The following is a 25,976-nucleotide window of genomic DNA, read 5'->3' as shown; positions in this document are numbered from 1 at the left end:
GTGACAAGTGTGTGGTAATAGTGAATTACATGTGGAATAGTTATAAAACATATATCAGTAGTAATTACATTTTACTAATAATTTAAGTAAATAATATTTTATTATTATATTACTATATTATATTTATTATATTAGTTAAAAAAAGAAAGACAAGAAAGAAAAACAAGAAAAAGAACAGAAAAGAAGCGAAAATTGGGAGAAAGAAAGAAGAAAGAAAAGAAAAAAGGCTTTTGAGGTTTGAAGTTTAATTGGTAAGTCAATTTAGCCCATTTTCTAATAAATTTCATGTTTATAGAGTCCTAGATATCCATACTACTTTATTTATGTTAAAATTTAGAAAGCTAGTGAGTTTTTAGATGTTGATCATGTTGAACAAATGGAAAAATTATGAGTTAAAGTGATGGAAATTCAAGTTAGAAGTGAGAAAATATTGAATTGTAAAATAAGTTATAAGTTTTGGAATAGTAGGGACTAAATTGAACAAATGTTTTATGGTGAAAATTGAGAGTTGATATTTGTTTAAAGTGGGAATTGAATAAAAATATAGGATTTGTTTTAAAGAAATAGAGTTAGTCTTGGTTTAGGGACTAAATTAAAATTTAGGCAAAAGTTGAATAGAAATTGAAATGCACAATGTGAAATGGTATATTAATAATTTTTAATTTTTTAATTTTCGTAGCTAACGTAGTACTAGAGACCTCGACAAAGAAAGGAAAAGAGAAGGTTGACGAAGAGTAATCCAAGAATTACGGTTTGTATTTCTATAAACCAAACCTAAAAATTATTGGTTGAATTTATTACTTAATGTGCCTGGTAAGTAGAGTAAAGGTAAGTGTGTGATTATTGATATTGAATTGAATTTATGATTTATATGTGAATGTTGGAAATGAATTGAAATGTATATTGATTGGAATTGAAAAATGACTAAAACCCTATTAACAGTGTCGAGCTAAGTCGGACATAGTTGGCATGCCATAGGATTGGAAGTGTTCAGGGATATTTCGACTTTGATGTCGATGAGGCACTATAAGTGTCGTATTACTATTATTACTTCGGATAAATCTGATGAGGTACTGAATACCGTACTGAACTGTTACTATTTTACTTCTACTCGATCAATGAGGTACTAAGTGTCGTACTGGTGTGTTGGTTGGATCCGTGTATCCGTTCAGGTCCGAGTTATGTTAATAGGGATAAATTACTGCACTGGCTAAATGATCATTACGACTGATTCTGAATATGATATATAATTGTTACAGACTGTTTTTGAGTATAAATTGAATTATGAATTCTATTGAGAAATGTTATGAAATTTAGCAAATATATGATTTAAACATTGGTTTATAGAAATACCACTAAGTGTATACTCAGGGTACAGTTTATTTTTGTGCGCAGGTTAGGTATTAAAGTGATCAACGACTCAGCATTCAAGCCGATCACGAACTCAAAGTGGTGAAGTACTTTTCTTTTGGTTGTTATTTTGGAACATGTTTGTAAATAAAGTTACAATGCTTGAAATGGTTATAAAAATATAATGTATGTGTTTTGTGAAAGTACAAAAGTGGATATTGGTGGATAAATAAGTATGAAATTGACAAAATTTAGAGATAGTGTTGGCATGTAATAGGAATAGATCTAATTGGTATATAATTAGATTATTTCCATGAGATAAGTGAAGTACTCAGAAAAGTGTATCTATTAGGTATACAAATATTGGGATAGACATATTTTGAGTACATTTGAATGCATTTTGGATTGGTTAAATATTAGCATTTTGCGTTGCTTGTGGTTCAAGAATTGCAGGGTTGGTAAGCTTTGTACTTAAGGCTCATATCAAATCCACACGGTCTGGCACACAGGCGCGTGACCAGACCGTGTAAGACACACGACTTATATACGGGCATGTGGTTAGGCCGTGTGCCCCCTGCATTTTAAATGTTGCAAACAGAATGCCCAGGTATTGCTACACGGGCATAGACACGGGCGTATGTCTTAGCCGTGTAAGGCACACGGCCAAAGCAACAGGCATGTGCCCTGGCCGTGTGAAAACTGCACTAGATTTGAATTGAAAATAAATCCACACGAGCTAAGCACACGGGCGTGTGACTTAGCCGTGTGAAATTAATTGTTCACGAATAATAAGTCAGAGAGTTACACGAGTAAAGGACACGGGCATGTCCTGGCTGTGTGAGCCACACGATATGTCAACACGGGCATATCATGGAGACACACGAGCGTGTCCCATAGACTACACAGGCGTGTAGGTACTGTTCATAAATAAAAATTTTGAAATTTTACGAAAAATTTTATGAGCTTCTGATTGAGTCCCGATTTGTTTTTAACTTCTATTTTGGGCCTCGAAGACCCATAAAAGGGACAAAAAGACAAATTTCTGAATTGTATATTAATTATTCCTCTATTATTCCCATTTGAACTGTATTGACCGGTAATGCTCCGTAATCCTATTCCAGTGTCGGAAAAGGGTTAGGGGGTATTACAATTAGTGGTATCAAAGTTATTCAGGTTTAGACGATTCTAGGATTAAATTGAGTACAAAAACGAGTCTAGAGGTACATGTCATAATTGAGTCAAATTTGAGTCGGGATTGGATGCTGATATATATATACTGAATTATTATTTCTGTTTTATAGTTAAAGAAGTCTGATGAAACATTGAACATACCGATCGAGAAATGTATAGTGAAGATGATGAATCATATGATATAAATGAATTGGAGTCTGCAACACCAACTGTAAACCTGGCAGGTAATCAACCGCCAAATGTTGGAAGGGGCAATACCAGAGAAAGAGATAATTCAAAAATACTCAGAGTGATAGCTAATGCTATTCAAAGAGTAGTAGGAACTATACCTGCTATGACCTCTACTCCTACTACCCAACGAGCCCCGATTAAAGAACTGCAAAAGTATGGTGCTACCGTATTTTTAGTTTCGAAGGGAGTTGATCTGTCCATAGCTGAAAACTAGATAGAAACTACAAAGAGAATCCAGAAGCAACTTGAGTGCACCCTACAGAAAAGTTTATTGTGTGCCGTTTCTTTGCTACAAGGAGAAGCGTTCGTATAGTGGGAATCGGTAACTCAACATGTATCAGAGGAACAGATAAGTTGGGAATTCTTTCAAAGAGAATTTCAAAAGAAATATTTGGGAGAGTTATATATAGAAGATAAGAAATAGGATTTCTTAATGCTAAGACAATGTGAGATGTCTGTAGTGGATTATGAACGGGAATTCTTGAGACTTAGTAAATATGTGACTGAATTTGTACTGACTAAAGCTGATAGATACAAACGATTTCTAAGAGGATTACGTGATGAGTTATGACTAAAATTGGTGTCCCTCCGAATTATTGAATTTGCAGATTTAATTAAGAGGGCCAAGATGGTTAAACAAGTACTGAAAAAATTAAAAAGCCTGAAATTACCCGTTCGACTAGAAAACGCCCTGGAACTGTTAGTTCAAGTCCACAACCTAAATGATCAAAAGAATTTCGAGGTAATTGGAGATCCAGTTTTAGATCGGACAAAGGCAATAGAAATCGGGTAAGACAGGCGACAGTATCTACTGGCAGTATTAAAAGTCCAACTTAGAATATTGAAATTCCAGAGTGTGAATATTATGGAAATAGACATAAAGGTGAACGTTGGAAATTAACTAGAGGATGTTTCCATTGTAGATCCACTGATCATTTTGTAAAAGACTGTCCAAGGATTAAAAGTGCAGCACCAACGGTACCACAGAGATCTACTTCCAAAGGTCTAGGGTCATGCCGAAGTGGTTCAATTGTTAGAGGTGGTGCTAAAAGAACAAGTGAAGTTTCCACTCAGCAATCGGAGGCTAGAGCCTCGGCCTGAGCATATGTTGTAAGAACTTGTGAAGAATGAGATACACACGATGTGGTGAAAGGTATATTTCTATTACATTCAGAACATGTTTATGCTTTAATAGATCCGGGATCATTACATTCTTATGTTAATACAAAATTAGTTGAGACGAGAAATTTAAAACCTAAATTGTCTAGAGTAACAATAGAGGTGTCTAGTCCTCTATGGCAAACAATGTTAGTGAATCAAATATGTCGAAGATATCCGTTAATGATTTAAGATAGAATCTTTTCTGTTGATTTGTTAATTATGCCATTTGGTGAATTTCATATTATACTGGGCATGGATTGGCTATCGGAGCATGGGGTACTTTTAGATTGCTATAAAAAGAAGTTCACTATTCAGAATGAGAGTGGTGATCAAATTGAAGTAAATGGTATTCGGACCAGCGGGTCAGTTCGTATTATCTCAGCAATTAAAGCTAGTAAACTTCTTTATCAAAGTTATGCTGCTTTCTTGGCATATGTTATTAATTCAGATTCAGTTGAGAGCCAATGTGGTAAAATTCGGACTGTATGTGAATTTCCCGATGTATTTCCTGAAGAATTACCAGGATTACCCCCTGATCGAGAGATTGAATTTTTGATTGAAGCATACCCGGGCACAGATCCAGTGTCAATAACTGCAAGATTTGCGAACATTATGAGAGAAACAATTGTATGGGAAATTGAGTAAATATGAATTTTGGTTATCAGAGGTTGTATTTCTTGGTCACGTGGTATCAGCAGATGGAATTAGAGTGGATCCAAAGAAAATTGAAGCAATTGTCCAGTGGAAAACTCCCCAAATGTGTCAGAGGTACGTAGTTTCCTTGGATTGGTTGGGTACTATCGAAGGTTCGTGAATGGATTTTCAAAAATATCCCTACCGATGACGAGGTTGTTGCAAAAGAATGTTCCATTTGCTTGGAATGACCAGTGTCAAAAAAGTTTTGAGACATTGAAACAAATATTAACTGAGGCACCAGTCTTAACCTTACCAAAATAGGGAAAAGATTTTGTTGTGTACAGTGATACTTCTTAAAATGGTCTCGGGTGTGTTCTAATGCAAAATAGGAAGGTAATAGCTTATGCTTCTCGGTAGTTGAAACCACATGAACGTAATTATCCAACAAATGATTTGGAATTAGCAGCTGTGATCTTTGTTTTGAAAATATGGAGACACTATCTATATGGTAAAAAATGTTACATTTACACAGACCATAAAAGTCTCAAGTATCGTTTGTCACAAAAAAGAGTTGAATTTGATACAGTGTCGGTGGATAGAACTTCTAAAATATTATGATTGTGTCATTGACTACCATCCAGGTAAGGCTAATATAGTACTTGATGCACTGAGTAGAAAAGCAATAATTGAATTACGGGGGATGTTAGCATAGCTCAGTTTAAGTAATGATAGAGGTTTATTGGCTTAATTGAGAATTAAACTGGTAATGTTCGATGAAATTAAGTCAGCACAGTTAGAAGACGTCAAGTTAGAGAAGAAGAAACAGATGGTTCAGAATGGCATAGCAGAGAATTTTAGCATTGATGAGTATGATTATCTTAGATTTCGTAATCAGATCTGTATTCCAAATGTTCCAGAATTAAAAGAATTGATACTTCAGGAAGCACATGACAGTCCTTTTGCAATACATCCAGGAGGAACAAATGTAACGCCTCAAATTTTGGGCCTAGAAGTATTAAGTTTTAAGCGTGAGAACAGTTAAGAGGCTGCACATATAGGTATAGTTGTGCAAGAAAGTGACACAAATGAGTATCTACTTCAATGGTTTAGTGTTCTGGGAGTGTTTGAGAAGTCTTGGGTTTAAGCCTGAACAGGTGCAAAAAGTTTTGTTTTTAAAGGAATAAGTATTGGCTCTAGACAGTAGGCTCTTAAGTAAATAAGGGAAAAACATGGCAAAAAAGAGCCTGTTGGCCCAGGGGATAAGTGGCCTGTTACTATTGTCTAAGGTCTAAAGTTCGAGTCCTGGTTTGTACAATGGGGGTTCTATTTTTGCTGCCTAAGCCATGTGGGTAGTAGAGTTTGACCAAAACACTGAAAAGTTTGAATGAAATTCAAATTAAGTGGTTGAGTTGTTGAGGGATCGGTTTGAGGATGTTGTGGAGAGATTTTAGGAGAAAATCATGGGGATTTAAAGTGGAAAGATTGTCGGTGCCGAATTGGGATTGTAAGTACCCAATGAATTTGGTTTTGGGGTTGGCAGTTTGTTCTTCATTTTCGGTGGCTGTCAACTTTTGGTTTCTTTTTCTTTCTTTAGGTGTCAAATCTATGTTTCAAGTTTTGGGGCTACTCATTCTTCAGTATGTTGCGTTTTCCTCTTTGAGGCAGATTAGTGAATCTTGGGTACCTTTCGCTTTTTTATCTGTATCGGCTTACTCTCTCACAATGCCCTACTGACCGATTATCTCTCATTCCCCTCTCTTTACTTTATTTTGTTTTGGCCGAATATTGCTCCTATCTCTCTCTTCCATTTCTTTCAGCTCTTAGTTCTTAATTCCTTGACCGATTACTTCTTTTTTCTTCCCTCTCAATCAGTTTTTCCTTGCCCGATTCTCTGCTCTTCGCTCCCTTACTCAAGGATTAACCGAATACACCATCTCTCCTCCTCCTATTCTTTCGATTTCGACATTGTTATTTGATTAATCAGGTTAAGTGTATGGCTGCTCACGCTCTCTTTTTCTCTCTGTCGTGCTAGTTTTGTATCTAACATCTTCTTTCACTACCATTTTCTAAAGGCGTGATTGTGCTACCTTTTTACTTCAGTGTATCGCGGGCCGTTGGCTATTGTTTAGGGGTGGGCCGAGTGTGTCTTTCCTCTATTCTGAGATTCAAACTTTTGGTAAGATAATACGTGTTTGGATCAAACTATTGATGTATCAATTTTGGTAAACGTTAATAGGATTCAGTTGGAATACAGGTGTTCTCTAAGGACTAGTTATCAGTTTTGCAACGGTGGAAGGGGGTAAGCCTAAATCGGTTGTCTGAGGCCAGTGGTGTTGATCTTTTGGATAAATATTTTTTTAGAGGGGTCGTTTTAACCCTATCGTGTAGAGACTAATGATGTGCTATTATTGAATTTAGGTTTGGTGCTCGTAGGCTTCTGCACATTTTCGCAAATAGGTGTGTAACCACACTGCTATAAATGTAGATCAACAAAAGCCGAAAAAGTATGACTATTGATGCTACACGAACGTGCGCTCGCTCGTGTGGAAATCTGAACACGTAAAACGTGGGCGTTTGATCGTAGAGGCCACCATGATCGATTTCATGGGCTTAGGCTGTTTGGGCCACGTTGGGCTGAAATGGGCTGTGTGGGCCCCACGGGCTCGCGAACCCTACATGACTAAACCACGCGGACGTGTGAAGATTATTGGGTCAGGCTGTGTAGCTTACATGACCAAGGCTATTTTTGGGCTTTGTGGGCCACACGGGCATGTAGGCCCACATAGGCCATATTATGGGCTTTGGGCCCATTTCCACTATTAGACTGTTAAGGTTGCACGGGTCACCCGAGACGACTGTGGACCTACTGTTGGGTCGATATGTATACCTAGACCTCAATTTGATGAAATGACTATTTTGCCCTTATGTGGTAAAATAACTGTTTTGCCCTTATGTGGTAAAATGTCAGAATGCCCATGTATGGTAAATTGACTGTTTTGTCCGATGTGATGTATGTTATATTTTAGCATGTTATTTGTAACTGTATTAAGTACATTTATAATATTATGACATGACATGACACGTCGCATGATGCATTGCATGAGGATGGGTTTATATATGATTGGAGGAAGTGTACTGTACTAGCAGCTCTGCTGCAAATCACTGATGGTTCTAAGCCCATTAAACTAGCAGTTCTGCTGTAAATACTATTTAGTGCCGCAACCCGTGCTAATTCTGAAGTGTAGGAATGGGTGGGTCGATTATATCCCCACATGGTGTGTAGGGTTGGACGGAGATGGTATGTAGAGGTTAGATGGGTAGGACTTGCATACTGTTTACTGCTACTGCACTGTTTACTATTACTGCACTATTTACTATTACTGAAATAGGCTAAGGCCGAACATATGACTATTTCTATATTGAGATAGGCTAAAGCCCAAACTGATATTGCCACTGTTACTGATATGGGCTTACGCCCAGACTGTATTTATTCATTGTATGTTTGATTGTTTGCTTATTAAGGGATTACACACTGAGGTTTTGTAAACTCACCCTTCTGCTTATCTGCGCAGGTCATCCTTAGGCGGACCGGTGTTGCGAGGAACTCAGAGGTGGCCACACAACAACTTATGCTCCTATATTTGTCTTTTAATTTATAATTAGTTTAATTTGGGTATTTTTATGTAATAAGGCCTCTTTGGATTTTATTTTTAATTTGGGGTTTTATATTTTATTTTCTTTAATACTGCTATCCATAGGAAAAACACGCGGATTTTTTAAAAGATGAATGTTTTTTAAAAATACCACGATTACACAAACGGTTTTAAAAGCTACCTCAAGAACACTACGTTTTACAAGTAAATGATAGTACACAACTGTTTTAAAAGCTTCCGCTATAAATGGGATTTTAAGATTGATAATGTTTTAAAGTAAGTACTTGTTGATGATGACACTAGTTTTAAAATCATTTTTTTTAGATCACACAAAGAAGCTAAATAAAGATTGGGCTTTTCAAACGAGATCATGCTTTACGAAAAACACTTTAATGTGACATCACCAGATTCGGACATAACGTCCAGGCTGGGCTTAGGATGTTACAACAAAAATGTATCGTAATTTGCAAGAAATTTATTGGTGGCCTGGTATGAAGAAAGATATAATTGAATATGTGGCTAAGTGACTGACTTGTCAACAAGTTAAAGCCGAGCATTAAGTTCCAACAGGACTACTTCAGCCTATTAACATTCCTGAATAGAAGTGGGATTGTATTAAGATGGATTTTGTAACAGGACTGCCACTGTTAGCAAGTAAGAAAAATGCTATTTGGGTGATTGTTGACTGGCTTACAAAGTCGGCTCATTTTGTAGCTGTTAGAACTAATTGGTCATTAAAAAAACTTACTAAAGTTTATATTCATTATAAGGTTACATGGTAACCCGGTGTCAATAATTCTTGATCGAGATTCACGATTTACATCAAGATTCTGGAGACAATTGCATGAATCTCTTGGTACTCGACTCTACTTTAGTATAGCTTTTCATCCACAAACTGACGGGCAATCTAAACGGGTAATACAAATTTTAAAGGACATGCTCCGAGCTTACATTATTGATTTTGAATCTAATTAGGAACGTTATTTGTCTGAAGTTGAATTTGTGTACAATAACAGTTTCCAATCAAGTATTCAAATGGCACCGTATAAAGCTTTATATGGTCGAAGATGTCGGTTACCAGTGTGTTGGACAGAATTGAATGAGAGAAAAATGATTGGGCCAGAATTGATCCAAGAAACAGAAGGTACTTTTAAGAGGATTCGAGAAAGACTGAAGTCAGCTTTTGACAGACAGAAATCGTATGCAGATTTGAAACGTTAGGACATTGAGTACTCAATTGGTGATAAGGTATTTCTAAAAGTTTCACCTTGGAAGAAAATCATGAGATTCAATCGAAAAGGAAAACTGAGTCCTCGTTTTATTGGGCCATATGAAATTGTAGAGAGAATTAGACCGGTAACATATCGTTTAGCCTTGCCTCTGGAATTACAAAAGATTCATGATGTTTTCCATGTATCTATCTTTCTATGTTTCTATGTTAGAGATACTGTTGGCATGTAATAGGAACAAATCTAATTGGTATATAATTAGATTATTTCCATGAGATAAGTGAAGTACTTAGAAAAGTGTATCTATTAGGTATACAAAGATTGGGAATGACATATTTTGAGTACATTTGAATACGTTTTGGATTGGTTAAATATTAGCATTTTGCATTGCTTGTGGTTTAAGAATTGCAGGGTTGGTAAGCTTAGTATTTAAGGCTCATATTGAGTCCACACGGCCTGGCATACGAGCGTGTGACCAGACCGTGTGAGACATATGACTTATATACAAGCATCTGCCCTGGCCATGTGAAAACTGCACTAGATTCGAATTGAAAATAAATTCACACGGGCTAAGCACATGGGCGTGTCACTTGGCCTTGTGAAATTAATTGTTTATGAATAATAAGTCAGAGAGTTATACAGGTAAATGACACTGGCATGTCCTGGCCGTGTGAGCCACACGATATGTCAACACAGGTGTATCATGGAGACACACGGGCATGTCCCATAGACCACACGGGCGTGTGGGTACTGTTCATAAGGAAAAATTTTAAAATTTTATGAAAAATTTTATAAGCTTCCGATTGAGTCCCGATTTGTTTTTAACTTCTATTTTGGGCCTCGAGGACCATAAAAGGGACAAAAAGAAAAATTTATGAATTGTATATTAACTATTCCTGTATTATTCGCATTTGAACTCTATTGACTGGTAATGCTCCGTAATCTTATTTTGGTGTCGGAAAAGAGTTGGGGGTATTACATATGGAGTGATGAGGAACGCTATCGCAGTAACAAGGCAATTACAATATGTCACGGTACGATGAGAAAACCCCTCACATCGCAAGATCCACCCAATGATTTGAAGTTCTTACAATTTGGTCCTATTTCTATTCCAGGTTAGTTTTAGAGCTTTCATAAGCTCGTGTAAGACCCGAAAATAATTGTATATCATATCGAATGCATGTTTTGGTTGAATTTAATCATTAAATGGTATAAATTGATTGTGATTGATCGTAGTTGCTTCAGTAACGAATATGGCATCTTGTAGCTCAGACCCGACGATCGACTCAAGTTATAGGGTGTTACAAATAATATATATTTTATAAAACTTTAGAAAGTTGTTTTTTTTTATGAATGCATTATGATAAAAAGAACTATTACATTTTTTATGAACAAGTATATTATTTTTATAATAAAATAACATAAACACTTAAATAAGTTATGTTGATACTTCTTAGTCATAGTTTTTATAAATAAATATATTATAATACTTTTATAGCATGTAAATTATTTTTGTAACAATTTTTTTACCATAACTTTAATTTTTTAAGATTTAAATGATATATATTGTTATAACTTTATAAAATACATAAATTGTTTTTATAACAAATTATTTTAGAATTTATAATATAATAAATCTTTGGTCATAACTATCCAAAATACTCATACGTGTTCAAGTTTATAAAATAATTTCATAAATTGTATAAAATATTTTTTTAAAATTAGATTTGAGTGTAATTGCCTATATAATTACTTCAATTCTCATCCTTCTTTAAAATTGAAAAGCTTACACCCAATTCGGTGCGACCTATTAATTACCATAATTACTCAAACATGTCCCTGATAATAAGATGTTATAAAGAATTAATTTAAGAAAAAGTGTATTTCCTATTTATAGTTGTTATTATAAATAAAAGTTATAGAGGATAAAAATAAAACATAAAATCAGTTCTATAACGGATTTGGTTGTTATAATAGAATATCGTTATAGAGGGTAGTTATGATAGGTCCCTGTATTATGAGTCAGATTGCATTTTGTCTCATTTACTCAAAAAATGGACAAATTAGTCCTTGTATGTTAAATCAAAAAATAAATTGGTTATTTTTATAAAAATTCCATCCATTTTTGCTGTTAAAAACTAGCGTGGCTAACAGAATAGCCACATAGTTACTAGTTTTTAATAGTAGAAATAAATGAAATTTTTAACCGAAGAACCAGTTTGCTTTTTTATTTAAAATATAAGAACTAATTTTTCATTTTTAGTAAATAAAACAAAATACAATCCGGCTCCTAATAAAAATTGGATTGTTTTTTTAACCCTTTGGTCTTCCATTATGTTGAAATTGAGTCAATGAATGTGGGGGGAAGGGCTGGATAGTTCCAAAAGCTACATTCTTCCCATTTGTTTCTTTAAGTTCATGATTTGAATATTTCTTTTTCTTCTTTTTGAAAACAATTGCATTACACATAGAGGTGTGTGTAGGCCGAGTCGGGATGGGTCGGGTTTAAGCCGGGCTCAACTAAAATTTTAGGCATATTTGCTAGGCCTAGGCCTGGCCCAGCCCGGCCCGGCCCAAAATGGGCCTAAAATTTTGCCCAAGCCTAACACGGCCCGCCCATATTAATTTTTATATAATTTTAAAATATATATAATACATCATAATAAATATTTCCCAACAAATTGAAAATTGTTATAAAATAAAGAGAGATGGAAAGAATAAAGAACAAAAAAATACGAAAGCAATAGAGAATGTACTTTATTGATCAAAAATGGTGATTTACAATGCTTCATCAAAGTCTCTATTTATAGGCATAAGCACTATAAAAGAAGTAGAGATCTAATCCTAATAACTATTAGAATTTAAAGTACATCAAAACTTTATCTTGATCATGATGGACATCCATTTAATAAGATATTCATAACACTCCCCTTGGATGTCCATTGGTAGATAATGTGCCTCATTAAAACCTTATTAGGACAAACCCTGTGGGATAAAAACCTAATGAGGGAAAAAGAGTATACAATCTATAATACGCATAATATGTTACCTCATTAAAAACCTTACCAGAAAAACCCAATAGGACAAAACCTCAGTTAAGGGAAAAAGGATACAACGCGTATTTACTCCCACTCATAAAAACATCACATATTTTCTATTCAATCTTGTATACTAGTTTTTCAAATGACTATTTGAATGTATTTGCAAAGCATTTATATTACCATTCTTTTAAAAGTCATGAGTGAGGGAAATTAGGAGATTCAACAATATTCATAACAAACTTTAATCATGATTCTTATATAAAAACACAAATAGGTATTTTGTATCATTTTATAATCCTCTTCAAATACTCAAATTTACCACATATGTTCAAATTATTTCAATTCATATAAATGAATAATTTCCCAAGAATTTCAATATGCTTCTAGCATTCTAAATCCTTCAAGGATTTTAATATAAACTTTACTATATAGTGCTTTATAAAGGTTGTAACAACAACCATTAGATGCAAGTTAAATCTTTTATGAATTGTCAATTTAATAACATATCTAAAGGTTATTGCATCCACCACAAAAAAATTTTATATCTTTTCATAATCAATACCAGTACTTAGCGAAAAACTTCATATTTTTATTCCGCTTTTGCAAAGCTACTTCATTTGCACCCTCATTGGCTTTATACCTTTATATATTTGGACTACTGGTCCAAAAACTCCACGAATTTAGTTGTACTTAAGTTGCGTCTTTCTATTTTGATCAATTTATTCTATATCTATATTTCTCAATAGATTTATTCAAGATCTTCCTTTTATTTCATTATTTCAATAATAATATTGTATGCAAAATCATTGTCGACCACTTTTATTATTCGGTTCCACATTTTCTTGAGTTGACATAACTTATCGAGACCTCTTATTTTTATTATTTTAAAATTCAATTTCAGGTACCTGAATCTCTTCTGGAGTTTTACTTATTAGTTATGTCTTGGGTTTCTTCTAGAACCCCTGCCTCCACTATATGACCATATTGAATGTTTGCTCCTTTACTTTTACGAGGATTTTTATCTTTGGAACCGATCGGTCTTCCACGCTTCAGGCATGGATTACTTTCTTTTACACTAACAGTTTGCCCTATTAGAACATCAATTCATATTGAAGCATTTTCAGCTGGTATATGAGATTTAATGAATCTGGCAGTTGATTTGTAAAATGAATCATCTGTTGAACTTCTAGTTCACATTGCTTTGTTTGAGGATCTTAGACATTGATAATTCATTTCAAGTACTTTATTAATTCAACTTTTTATCTTCTCCCCCTAATGTTGGGAAAACTGACAACTCATGTCACAATTAAATCTCGAATTAATTGCTCAAAAATATTATAAGGAGACTCATATAAATATACATTCCCAATATCTTATTATGACCTGTGCGTTATAGTGGAGCAGTTGGAATATATATCGCACATCCAAAAATTATAAGATGGGAAATATTTGGCTCTTGACCAAAAATCAATTATAATGGGGAGTATTTATAATTTTTTGGCTTGATGCGTACAATATGTAAATCAATACAAGCATGAATCTCATGCTGAAATAGAAAGTTTTATTCTCATAAGTAATGGTTTAGCTATTAGTTTGAGGCATTTGATAAACAATTCAGCTAAATCATTTTGTGTGTGAACATGAGTTACAGGATGTTCAACTTTTATCCCAATTGACATGCAATAATCATTGAAAACTTGGGATGTAAACTCACCAACATTACCAAGATGAATTATTTTAATTGCATAATCTGAAATTAATTATTTAAACAAACAACCTCGCAAACAACAGGTTGCAAGTTGATAACGCGTGTGATTATTTTGTAGATGCATCTACCAAAATCATATAATATCAAAACCATCCACATGGTGGTAAATGGGCCCATATTCATTTTAGATTTGCAAGACATTAAATCTCAACTTTAGCTAGTGAGTTTCTAATAACCAATTTTTATTAAGAACAATCAACAAATGAGAATTATTTAAATTAAATAATCTTCTTATTCTTTAATGGATGTCCATATGAATTCTCAATTAATTTTCGCATCATATACGATCTAGGATGGTCTAACTGGTCACACTAAGTAGTAAATGCATTTATATTAGTAAACTTCTGGTTTACTTTAACATGTGTTTCAATTGTACTAAATTGTAACAAATTGATAATTTTATTATCATTCCTTTTAATCCGTATCCACATATAACTACTATTGTGACATTTACTACTAAAAATGTCTAAATCAATGTGAAGTATATAATGCCACCAAGTCAATAAATATAATTTCCAAATAATTATATGCAGTATTTGCTTCAGGGAATATGCCAAAATCTTTAAATGCCCAAAAATCTATTAATAGCAAACTTTGAGAGTGGATCTTATTTTCCATGTGTATAACAGGTACATAACCAATGACTTTTCATACATAAGTTTCCTCTCTTGCAAGTTCTCATTAGTAATATTTTACCACATAATTTTAATTGAGAACTTATTCTGAATACTGTAGAGTTGTACTTACAATTTTTAAAAAATACTTGCAAATTTAGGTGCATCCAACCATAATAAGCTTTAGATAGAATTATCATATTCTATTGCTCGTAAGTAGATCTTTCACAATCAAATATTTTACTTTCAACCCTTTTAATAGGGATGATGACAAAAGAATATCATAAAGATTATAAATTAATAACCCATTCTCCTTTTTTTATTCATATGAAATATAATATTTTCCTCATTCACAATCTCAATATGAGATCCATTACAAATAAAATTTAAAAGTAATGCATTAACCATCACAAATTTTGTGCTTTTTAATAGTGATATATTAGCTCTTCTGGAGCTTTCAACTAATTTTTTATTATCAAATATTGAAATAATATTTGTGTGTTTCAGTACCAAATAAGATAAATATTTTCTATCTGTAATTGTTGAAACCACCATTTTATTTTTGAAAACAATGAGGATCGACGTTTTAAAACCAAAAATATGGAGTCGTCACTAATCCTTTTTGATTTGGTGTGATTGGGTCACTTTAACAAAATATTTTATTCCATTTAAATAAATTTTGGCCTAAGTAGATATGAGAAAATGGGTTCGGGAGTCGGTTACGTATGAGGAAGGATTAGCACCCTCACTACGCCCAAAATTGGTACCAAATTGATTAAATACTATCCTTATGTCTAAGATTTAAAAATGTTCTTAAAATGTGGTTCCTTTTAAAAACATTTGAATAGCTCAAGTGGGTCGTCAAAATTCTCTTGTTTCAGAGGAATACGGCCTCACATCCAGCACGATAGGACACAATCCTTTAATCCCTCGAAAACACGATAAATTTTGACTTCCAAAAGCTTATATGTTGAAAATCACAAAATGATGCCCAATTATTTAGTCGAACGAAAAAACCGGAACCCAGCACGATTGGGTACGATTCCTCGAATTTCTAGACATTGAACATTGCCTTCGTTTTAAAAATTTTTAAAACATGAGTGAAATTCCAAAGGAATATTCGATTATTTTGAAAAAACGGGAAATTGCAAACCAGCACGATTGAGCACGATTCCCCAAATTTTCAAACATCAAACGTTACCTTCATTTTAAAAATTTTTAAAACATGAGTGAAATTCCAAAGGAATATTCGATTATTTTGGAAAAACGGGAAATTGCAACCCAGCACGATTGGGCACGATTCCCCAAATTTCCAAACATCGAACGTTGCCTTCGTTTTTAAGAATTTTTAAATGAATAATTATAAAACTAGCTTAAAACGCATTAATTTGACTTGAAGTAAAACGAAATTAATCTTAAAGATTTGGACCTTATAAAACCACATTTCGTAAACCAAGTGGAAAACAATGATATGGGATAATATACACACATAAGATACAATACTTGATGAATGAGGATAATGTATCTTATTTAATCAACTAACAAAATAAATAATTAAATATAATTAACCTAAAAATACGACCCAATTTCAATCATGCATGAAAAATAATTGATATAGTAATACAAAAACAAAAATAATATGCCACGATAACATACATAGCCTAGTACATTACAATCAATACAAAATATCCAAAATAAAATGATAATAAAAAAGACTATGGTATAAGACAAATTTAAAATAATGATGAACATGATATATGCATTGACGAATTGATAAATTAGAAAATCTTTGTAAAAACAAACTAAATATATACATGCGATCATTAGAAAATGTATTATAGAATAAATATTTTTTGAATTATGAAATGTTAAAACATTTATTAAAATATGTTCAATAGAGGAAATTTTGAATAATATATATATATAAAAGAATAGCAAGAAAAAGTACTAAAATATAATCTTAGTAAATATACATAATAGGTTTACAAAGCATATGCTTAAATGGATTAAGAAATAATTATTTGTAACAAAAGCATGTACTTAATAATGTATTTAAGACTAAATTAATTTTATTATGGAATATATATATATAATAGATTTAAGAACATACTTATATATACAAAGAAAACTATATGTATAAAATAACATGGATTTAATGATGTATATAAACCAAACATATGTGCCAATATATGTGCATGTGTATAATAATAATTTAAATGATATGAAAACATGCATGCAAAATGTATTAAAATAACAAAATGTATATTAAAATATATGAATAGATTCAAAAACAAGTACGAAATAACGTACATAGAATAAAGTTAATTTTATTATAAAGTATATATAAATATAATGATGTATGAAAACGTTTATATAAGAAAAAAATGCAAAATGTGATGATAATATTACAAAAACGAATTTACAATGATAAAGAAATAATTACCAAGGTAGTTTAAAATGTACAAATAAGTAATCAAGAATAAAAAGCCATAAGATAGAAAGACTTAATTAGAATTAAACTAAACAAAAGGGATAATTTGAAAATAAAACAATAATAATAAAAAGGACCAATATGCAATGCGCGCAAGTGCGTAGGGACTCAAACTGGAAATAATCCAGATCCTGAAACGCTGCGTTACATTGCGGACTAAAATGAAAATGCGCGCAAATTACAAAGCCAAATTTCAAAAAAAAAAAACAAAATAGAACAAATAAAGCGCAATTGAACGTCCGCATGAAGGGGAGGATCTAATGCGCAATTTTCCCATTTCGAACAAAAGGGTGCAAATCCGGTCTGCTAAACGGGTTAACGAGCGGACCCTTCCCTTTTCAAACGGCGCGTTTCAACATTTGTTAACTCTCATTTATTTCCTTCTTAAAACATAGCCAATCTTTAAAACAAAGGCCATTAACCCAATTTGTTAGGGTTTCATTTGGCAAGAAGCCGCTGAACCACCATTTTATTTGGTGACCGATAGTTTTTAGGCAATGGCCAGATCTGGTACATGCCCACAGAGATCCGGTAAGCTTTCCTTTTTCTTCTTCTTTCTTTTTAAAAAAACTTCAAATCCTTGTTATTTTTTTCAAGGAAGATGAAAAAAAAGGTTCATAGAGCAAGGAAATTCTCCACATTGTTCGACCCCTCGCCCTTACCTCCGCATCTATGAGGTATTCGGGCTCCTCATCAGTGTCGATTTACATAAAAAAAATTTAAATCAACCAAAAGGAAAATAAATCGACAGAGAGAAAAAAAGGATCTTTGAAATCACCTTTACTATCTTGATTGCTTTTTTTCTATTCTGTGTGTGTCTCCCCAAAAAAATTACAATCGATTCCCCCTGGCTTTATAGTCGAATGTTCAAATAAAAATACAATTTTTCTTTTTGCTTTCGTATTGGCTATTGTTGTTGTTGTTTGCTTGTTTTTTTCGCAGGTACGGAGCGTGTCTTGCTTTGGCGTGAGGCGTCTGAGCGCGTGGTGGAAGTCAAGATGGCTACTGGTGGGCTGGCCAAGCAGAGGCTAAGATTTCGCCTTGATTTTTTGTTTTTAAATGTAGAGCATTTGGGCCTTGTAAATGGACTTATAATTGGACCATTCAATTAATTTTTATTTGGTTTATTTTTTGTTTAGTGGGCTCGGGCAAAAATGGGCTTTTACAGTAATAATGGAATTCATTACTACATTTTCATATTATTCCTCAAAGAATATTAACAGAAACAAAATATTTGGGCATACGCCACATATGTGGCCAAGAATCTTTCATATCACATTAATAACATAAGTTATCTTTACCCTTCAAAAAGTTATCTTGAGAACTCTCATTGTTCTCTTATTTATTACTATGTTCCCACTTTTAGTGGTCAATGAGTATATCTTTTATTTTCTTTATGTTTACATTCACTTCGAGGAATGCAACAAATCTAGTAGGACGGACTTATAAACATACCAATAGATTCTTTATTTCATAATCACCATCGCAAACATGCATGAAATTTTAAAACAAAATCTATCTATGCATGTTGTAATTATTAGTCTCCAATTATAATAAATAATAAATAAAATATAGTAAAATATACCTAAAATCTTTAACATCATCGTCATCACCTTGATTATTATCACGAGCACTATTACAAGTAGTAAAACAACTTTGTTTTTGTAATAACATTTACAATCTAATAGTAAAATTATTTAACAAATAATCAAAATTTTCGTGTACGATGCTTGAAAATTATCTTATACACATTGTACCAAATTTCAATACTACATATATGTTATAAAATCTTATCTTGCTCTAACAAAATATTTATAAGTTCAATTTAAAAGATATCATACAATCATTCAACATTAGCAAGTTAATAAGAATAAATAGGTCCTATCAAATTTCCTTTAATCAACAATGGTAGGTTAATATTTAATACAAATAATTTAATAATCAAAACATCTAAATATTATGCATAAGATAACTTAATTAAAAAACTTCAAAAGAATGATTTATCAAAAAAAATAAAGAAAACATACCATATTAATAGCAAACATATCTAAATAAAAAACCTAGAAAGGTAAAAATCAAATACCATCGAATGTGAAATTTATGTCAAATAAAAATTAATATTAGTCATACCTTAATAGAAAAAGAATATATGATCAAAATATAAAAGTTTCTTACCAAATCTATACTTTACCCATACTTGTACAATAAACTAAAGATCGAGAATAAGAACTATAATCCATTCTGAGATTGAATCTTTCAACATCCCGAATATAAAGTTTTAAGTGTGAAAGTTTAAGGTGTAAAAGAATTTGGTCTGTGGGATGACTTCGAAAGATTTTGAAAAAAATAAAGAATCATCGTGCTGATAACGTATTATAAAATAAAGAGATATGGAAAGAATAAAGAACAAAAAAAATACAAAAGCAATAGAGCATGTACTTTATTGATCAAAAAGGGTAATTTACAATACTTCATCAGAGTCTCTATTTATAGGCATAAAAAGTATAAAAAAAGTAGAGATCTAATTCTAATAACTATTAGAATTTAAAATATATCAAAACTTTATCTTGATCATGATGGACTTCCACTTAAAAAGAAATTCATGACAAAAATAAATTTTAAAAAGTATATATATAAATAAAACTAAGATAGATGCAACGTAACAAGCAAATGTCTCTAAAATAATAACAGAATTAACAAATGTCTTTAAAATAATAACAAAATTAACAATAAAATAAGTTTTATATAATATCCAAACAATAACAACAAAATATTAGCAACATAATAGTAAAATAGTAGCAAAATAGGAGAAAACAATAAAAAAATAATATTAAAAAATAAAAAAATAGATTTTCTTTATCCTTTAGTGAATTCGGGCTAGGCCTAGGCCAAAAATGCCTTACCCGAGGCCCAGCCCATTTTTTAAGCAGGTCTTTTTTTTCTAAACCCATTTTTTAGACTTATATTTTTTCCCAAACTCTTCCACATTTTAGACGGGCTTTCGGGCCGGACCGAATGACCCGACCTATGAACATGTCTAATTATACAATTCTTCAAACTTTTAATTATTTCAACAAAAACCCACCTATCTTTCAATTGTTGCCATGCAAGATATTTATTATACTTTAATGCTTGGGGCCATGTTCGTGTGACTCACTTGGAAGGCTGGCTAGTTGGCCTGGCTCCATTTATTTATCACTGACAACTAAATTTAGGTGTTAGTGTTTAGATTAGATAAAGATATATATCCGACCCTGAATATGTATTTAAAGGATTTTTAAGTTAAATGTTGTTTTTCTTTTAATGGAAATATTAATTTAAATATGAAAGTTTTAAATATGATAATCTGTATGAAAATTCGTATGTATTTTATATTAAAAAATTAATGTTTTTTAGTCCCATTAAAAAGAATAATTTATCTGGATTTTTATTAATCTCAACCATCCGAACTTTAAGATCGTTGACTTCGACGTCAGCTAAATAATTGGGAAACACAAAAAAAGCCAAAACTTGGGTGTCCATGGCTAATGTTTGTGTTTTTTAGAACAAATTTCAATTTGTTGATCCACTCAAACTACCATTTTATACCTTTTTTTTGATGTATCTGAAATACCCAGACTTTGTTCTCTTTTGTTCATAACTAGTAACAGAAAACAGAACTGGTTAATGTCATGTCAAATGTGTTTTGTTGTTTGATGCTAAATTAGAAAGAAAATCCAAATATTTTTAAGCTCTTCAACTCTCAACTGTGGAATCCTTTTGGTTAATCTCACAAATGGGTTCAACAATTTGGGTGCTTTTGCTAGCTTTTTCAGTTCAAATCTATATCACAACAGCTACTACTGATGGCAGGGATTGTAAGTTCTGTTGTTCTTTGATCATTTATGTATGTATATGCATGCTAATTTACTGCAAAAATGACATGAACTTGAAGATTGCACTGTCTGTCATATAGAATTTATCATTGGTGTCTGACTAAGGGAACCTGTTTTGTCCAATTCTTACAGATGCTGCTCTAAGATCTCTCACGGATGAGTGGCAAAATTTACCTCCTAGTTGGACAGGAGCAGACCCTTGTGGTGATAGTTGGGTTGGAATCGAATGTACTGGTTCTCGTGTGACCTCGATGTAAGTCGTTGTTTCGTTCATGTTGTTTCGACTTCGGGATTTTATCTAATGTTGTTTTGTTTCTGTTTCAGAACATTACCAAACATGAACTTGGTTGGAGAGTTATCGGGAGACATCGCGATGTTATCTGAATTGCAGCAATTGTAAGTCCTTTTTTTGCATATGCAACTTGTTTCCATGGCTTAATACAAACATCTTTGATATTAGCATCATTTTTTGTCTTTCAGGGATTTATCTTTTAACCGCGAACTCACCGGATCTCTTCCGGGATCGATAGGAAATTTAAAGAAGCTAAAAAACTTGTAAGAAGTTCTATTTTGTAATCAAAGCATCACCTAACATAAATGAGTAAATGACCCCTTTTTCTTTATGTTGGCAGAATCTTGGTTGGTTGTGGTTTCATTGGTCAAATTCCTTACACAATAGGATCACTGCCACAGTTGAGATTCTTGTAAGTATTTGTCCTAATTACCTCTTTTGGCCAATACAATCATAGATAGTTTCATGCTGGCTTATATTGTCTGCAGATCACTAAATACTAATGGCTTCACCGGACATATTCCACCGACCATCGGTAATTTATCGAATCTTTATTGGTTAGACATGGCTGACAACCAACTTGAAGGACCAATTCCAGTTTCGAATGGATCAACACCAGGGCTTGACTTGTTGATTCATACCAAACACTTGTATGTCAAATTTCCGTGTAATTTTATGTACTTTTTCTTGCCATGGTTGTTCTATTTTCCGTATCCTAACGATGTTGTTCTTTGTAATCTACAGCCATTTCGGGAAGAATAAACTCTCTGGGACTATCCCATCTAAACTTTTCAGTTCAGATATGGAACTGATACATGTGTAAGTTGCATTCGGTTTTTCGTGTGATGAAAAGTTCAAGACATAACAGCATGAAACTTGTGTTCCTAACATTTCGTTTTCGTCTTACAGGCTATTCGAAAGCAACAAACTCTCTGGACCTCTTCCTTCGACCCTTGGACTTGTGCAAGCTCTGGAAGTAGTGTGAGTATCTCGAAAGTACTCGAGTGAATTTGTGTTCATATTGTCGGTCTAATGTATTATGTTGGCAACAGACGCTTTGATAACAATTCACTAAGTGGGAGTCTTCCATTGAATCTCAACAACCTTACAAATGTTCATGAGCTGTAAGCTATACGACGTATGCACTTGTTTATCTACTTGAAAACAGAACTATTATCATCTCTTAATTAAGCGCATTTGGTGTTGATTTTCAGGTTTTTGTCCAATAATAAGCTGTCTGGTCCTTTGCCTGACCTTACAGGCATGACCAGTTTAAGCACCTTGTAAGTAACCTAACTCACAAGATATACTGTCATTTGCCTACTCACCGTCATCATCTTTCTGTTTACATGATTGTGCAGACATTTGAGCAATAATACTTTCATTCCATCGGATTTTCCTTCGTGGCTCGAGTCCTTGACATTGCTAACAATAATGTATTTCCCTCTTTACCAACAGATTTTTCAAGCATTTGATTTAGTTCAGGACCATGCACCGTGATGGTAGCTTATATAGCCTTGTTGATATGATTTGAACCGAAAAACAGTCTCGTTTACCGTTTATATAAGCAATTCTTGACATGGACCTCTTGGGATAAGTACCGTTTAATGATATATTCGTTTCTATGGCAGAATGATGGGAAGTATTAAACTTCAAGGTCAAGTTCCGACCACGTTCTTTGAGCTTCCACATTTGCAGGCTGTGTGAGTATGGCTTGACCTTATATAAATGTGTTATATGGTTGGTCTTTTGTTCACCTTATTGCTGTTATATTTGTTGACAGGGAACTAGAAAGCAACCAACTTAATGGTACATTGGTAATCGGCACGAGTTTTACCAACCAACTACAACTCGTAGATTTGCGGAACAATAAGATTTCGGAATTCAATGATGCCGGATACAATTTTGAAATAGTGTAAGCTAAGCCAGACTTGGTGTTTAAAATCATTAATGCTTGTTAAAGTTACTAAGTTTCGTTCAACTGGTTTTTGCAGACTTGTAGATAACCCGGTGTGTATGGAGACTGGAAAAGCCGACAAGTATTGCCAACTACCTTCACGAAAGTCCTTCTATTCAACACCTCAAAAGAACTGTGTATCGGGTTCGTGTCGTTCGAGTCAAATCACGAGCCCAACATGTACATGTGCATATCCATATACCGGAACACTACTGTTTAGAGGCTATACCTTCACGGAGTTAGGAAACACAGCTCCGTATCTTTCTCTTGAGCAAGCTTTGATGAAGTTCTTCCAGACACATCAACTTCCGGTGGAAACCGTTTCGTTAAGTGATCCGAGGAAGGATCAGTTTCAATATCTGCTATTGGACCTTAGTGTGTTTCCATATGGAGCAGATAGTTTCAATAGAAGTGGAATTTCAATGCTTGCATTTGCATTTAGCAACCAAACTTTCAAGCCTCCAAAAGAATTCTTTGGACCTTATGTCTTTAATGGTGACAAATACGAACACTTTCTCGATGATAAAAAATCGAAGAATTCAAGCATTGCTATCAAAATCGGAGCAGGAGTTGCTGCTTTGGTGTTTTTCCTACTGTTAATGCTCGCTGGGATTTACGCTTATCGTCAAAAGATGAGAGCCGAAAGAGCAAACAAAAACAGTAATCCGTTCGGTACGATGAATATTTCGTTTACTTAGCTCTTTTTTCAGTCAGCTATCTCGGCTTTATGACTGATTCTCTTCTGTAAAATAACACAGCAAGCTGGGATTCTAAGAAGAGCTTTGGTGATAGTCCTCAGTTGAAAGGAGCAAGATGTTTCCCTTTCGATGAACTTAAGAAATACACGAATAATTTTTCCGATGCCTGCGATATTGGATCAGGCGGTTACGGAAAGGTTAAGTTTGGCTCTCATTCTCTTTTGATGGTCTAATGCTCCATGTATTCATGTTGGTTTTATGTTTATGAACTTACAGGTTTATAGAGGAACTTTACCGACCGGGGAACTCGTTGCCATCAAACGAGCTCAACAAGGTTCTATGCAAGGTGGGCTCGAATTCAAAACAGAGATCGAGCTTCTATCGAGAGTTCATCATAAAAACGTCGTCAGTCTACTCGGATTTTGCTTCGAACGAGATGAACAAATACTAGTATATGAGTATGTTGCCAATGGTTCTCTTGGTGATAGTCTATCAGGTACCACCCTTCATCTAGTAATGACCATATGTTACCAAGAAATGAATTAATACTAGTAATGCTTATTCGGAACAGGGAAGTCGGGAATCCGACTGGATTGGGCCCGGCGACTAAAAGTAGCACTCGGTGCAGCTCGAGGTCTTGCATATCTTCACGAGCTCGCGAATCCTCCGATTATTCATAGAGATGTCAAGTCCACGAACATCTTATTAGACGAACGCTTAAATGCTAAAGTTGCTGATTTCGGGCTCTCGAAACCAATGGGTGATAGCGAAAAGGGTCATGTTACGACTCAAGTGAAGGGTACAATGGTGAGTCTGTTTAGATTTTGTTTTAATGACCGGTTTTACATAATGCTAATGGTATTTACTGTTGTAGGGTTATTTGGATCCTGAATATTATATGACCCAACAATTGACCGAAAAAAGCGATGTTTATAGCTTTGGAGTAGTGATGTTAGAGATAGTAACGGCAAGAAAACCGATAGAGCACGGGAAATATATCGTAAGAGAAGTGGCGACATCGATGGATAAATCGAGAAGTTTATATAATCTCCAAGAGATTCTTGATCCAGCCATTGGTTTAGATACAGATACAATACCCCATGGGTTGGAAAACTTTGTAGATTTAGCAATGAGATGTGTTGAAGAAGCAAGAACTGATAGGCCTACAATGGGTGAAGTAGTGAAAGAGATTGAAAACATTATGCAGGTAGCCGGTTTGAATCCGTATGCGGAATCAGCTTCGAGTTCGGCTACTTATGAAGATGCAAATAAGGGAACTCCTCAACATCCGTACGGTAATAAAATTTAAAGGTATTCATAAAATGAGCCGGATTTGATTTGGGTTGAACCGATTGAGTGAGGACTTAAAAGCCTACAAGATAGAGGCCTTTGGAATTTGGATGTCATTTCTATTACTAGTTTGATTTGCTTTCTAGGAGCAATGAACTTTGTAACAATTGAGAGGTGCTTGAGTTGATTGTGGGATCTTCTATTTTTATTTTGTTGCATATTATATGATAAAATTGTAATATAAAATTTGATTACATATTGCTTCTTTTATTATTTTTTCTTACAAATAAATGAATTTACTTTATTAGATAACTCCAAATAAAAATTTTTATTATTTTCTTCAGAGTAAAAACTCAAATTTATAATACAGTTTATATTCAGAACAATTATCATTCAAAATAACTTCGATATAATAATAAATTTTGTTTTAAGAGTAGATTCTTGAGCCTGATAATTCTCACATTGGGGCTTCAACTTTTTTTGTTCAAATTAGGCCTTA

The 25,976-nt window shown here is 33.4% G+C and overlaps 1 protein-coding gene across 1 annotated transcript; it reads left to right on the top strand.

The window, feature by feature from the left end:
• The first annotated feature begins 20,780 nt into the window (after window positions 1-20,780).
• LOC108457346 (leucine-rich repeat receptor protein kinase HPCA1-like) lies at window positions 20,781-25,789 on the top strand. Its single transcript, XM_053029591.1, has 18 exons — window positions 20,781-21,222; window positions 21,373-21,493; window positions 21,565-21,636; window positions 21,721-21,795; window positions 21,873-21,944; window positions 22,021-22,182; window positions 22,277-22,351; window positions 22,442-22,513; window positions 22,585-22,656; window positions 22,747-22,815; window positions 22,894-22,968; window positions 23,164-23,235; window positions 23,316-23,447; window positions 23,527-24,161; window positions 24,248-24,384; window positions 24,464-24,683; window positions 24,759-24,994; window positions 25,062-25,789. The coding sequence occupies exons 1-18, from the start codon at window positions 21,141-21,143 to the stop codon at window positions 25,494-25,496; spliced, it is 2,814 nt and encodes a 937-aa protein (XP_052885551.1). The 5' UTR covers window positions 20,781-21,140; the 3' UTR covers window positions 25,497-25,789.
• The last annotated feature ends 187 nt before the right edge of the window (window positions 25,790-25,976 follow it).

The sequence above is a fragment of the Gossypium arboreum genome, chromosome 6, assembly GCF_025698485.1.
Source record: "Gossypium arboreum isolate Shixiya-1 chromosome 6, ASM2569848v2, whole genome shotgun sequence".
Lineage (NCBI taxonomy): Eukaryota > Viridiplantae > Streptophyta > Magnoliopsida > Malvales > Malvaceae > Gossypium > Gossypium arboreum.
This window is presented reverse-complemented; position numbering and strand designations above follow the sequence as displayed.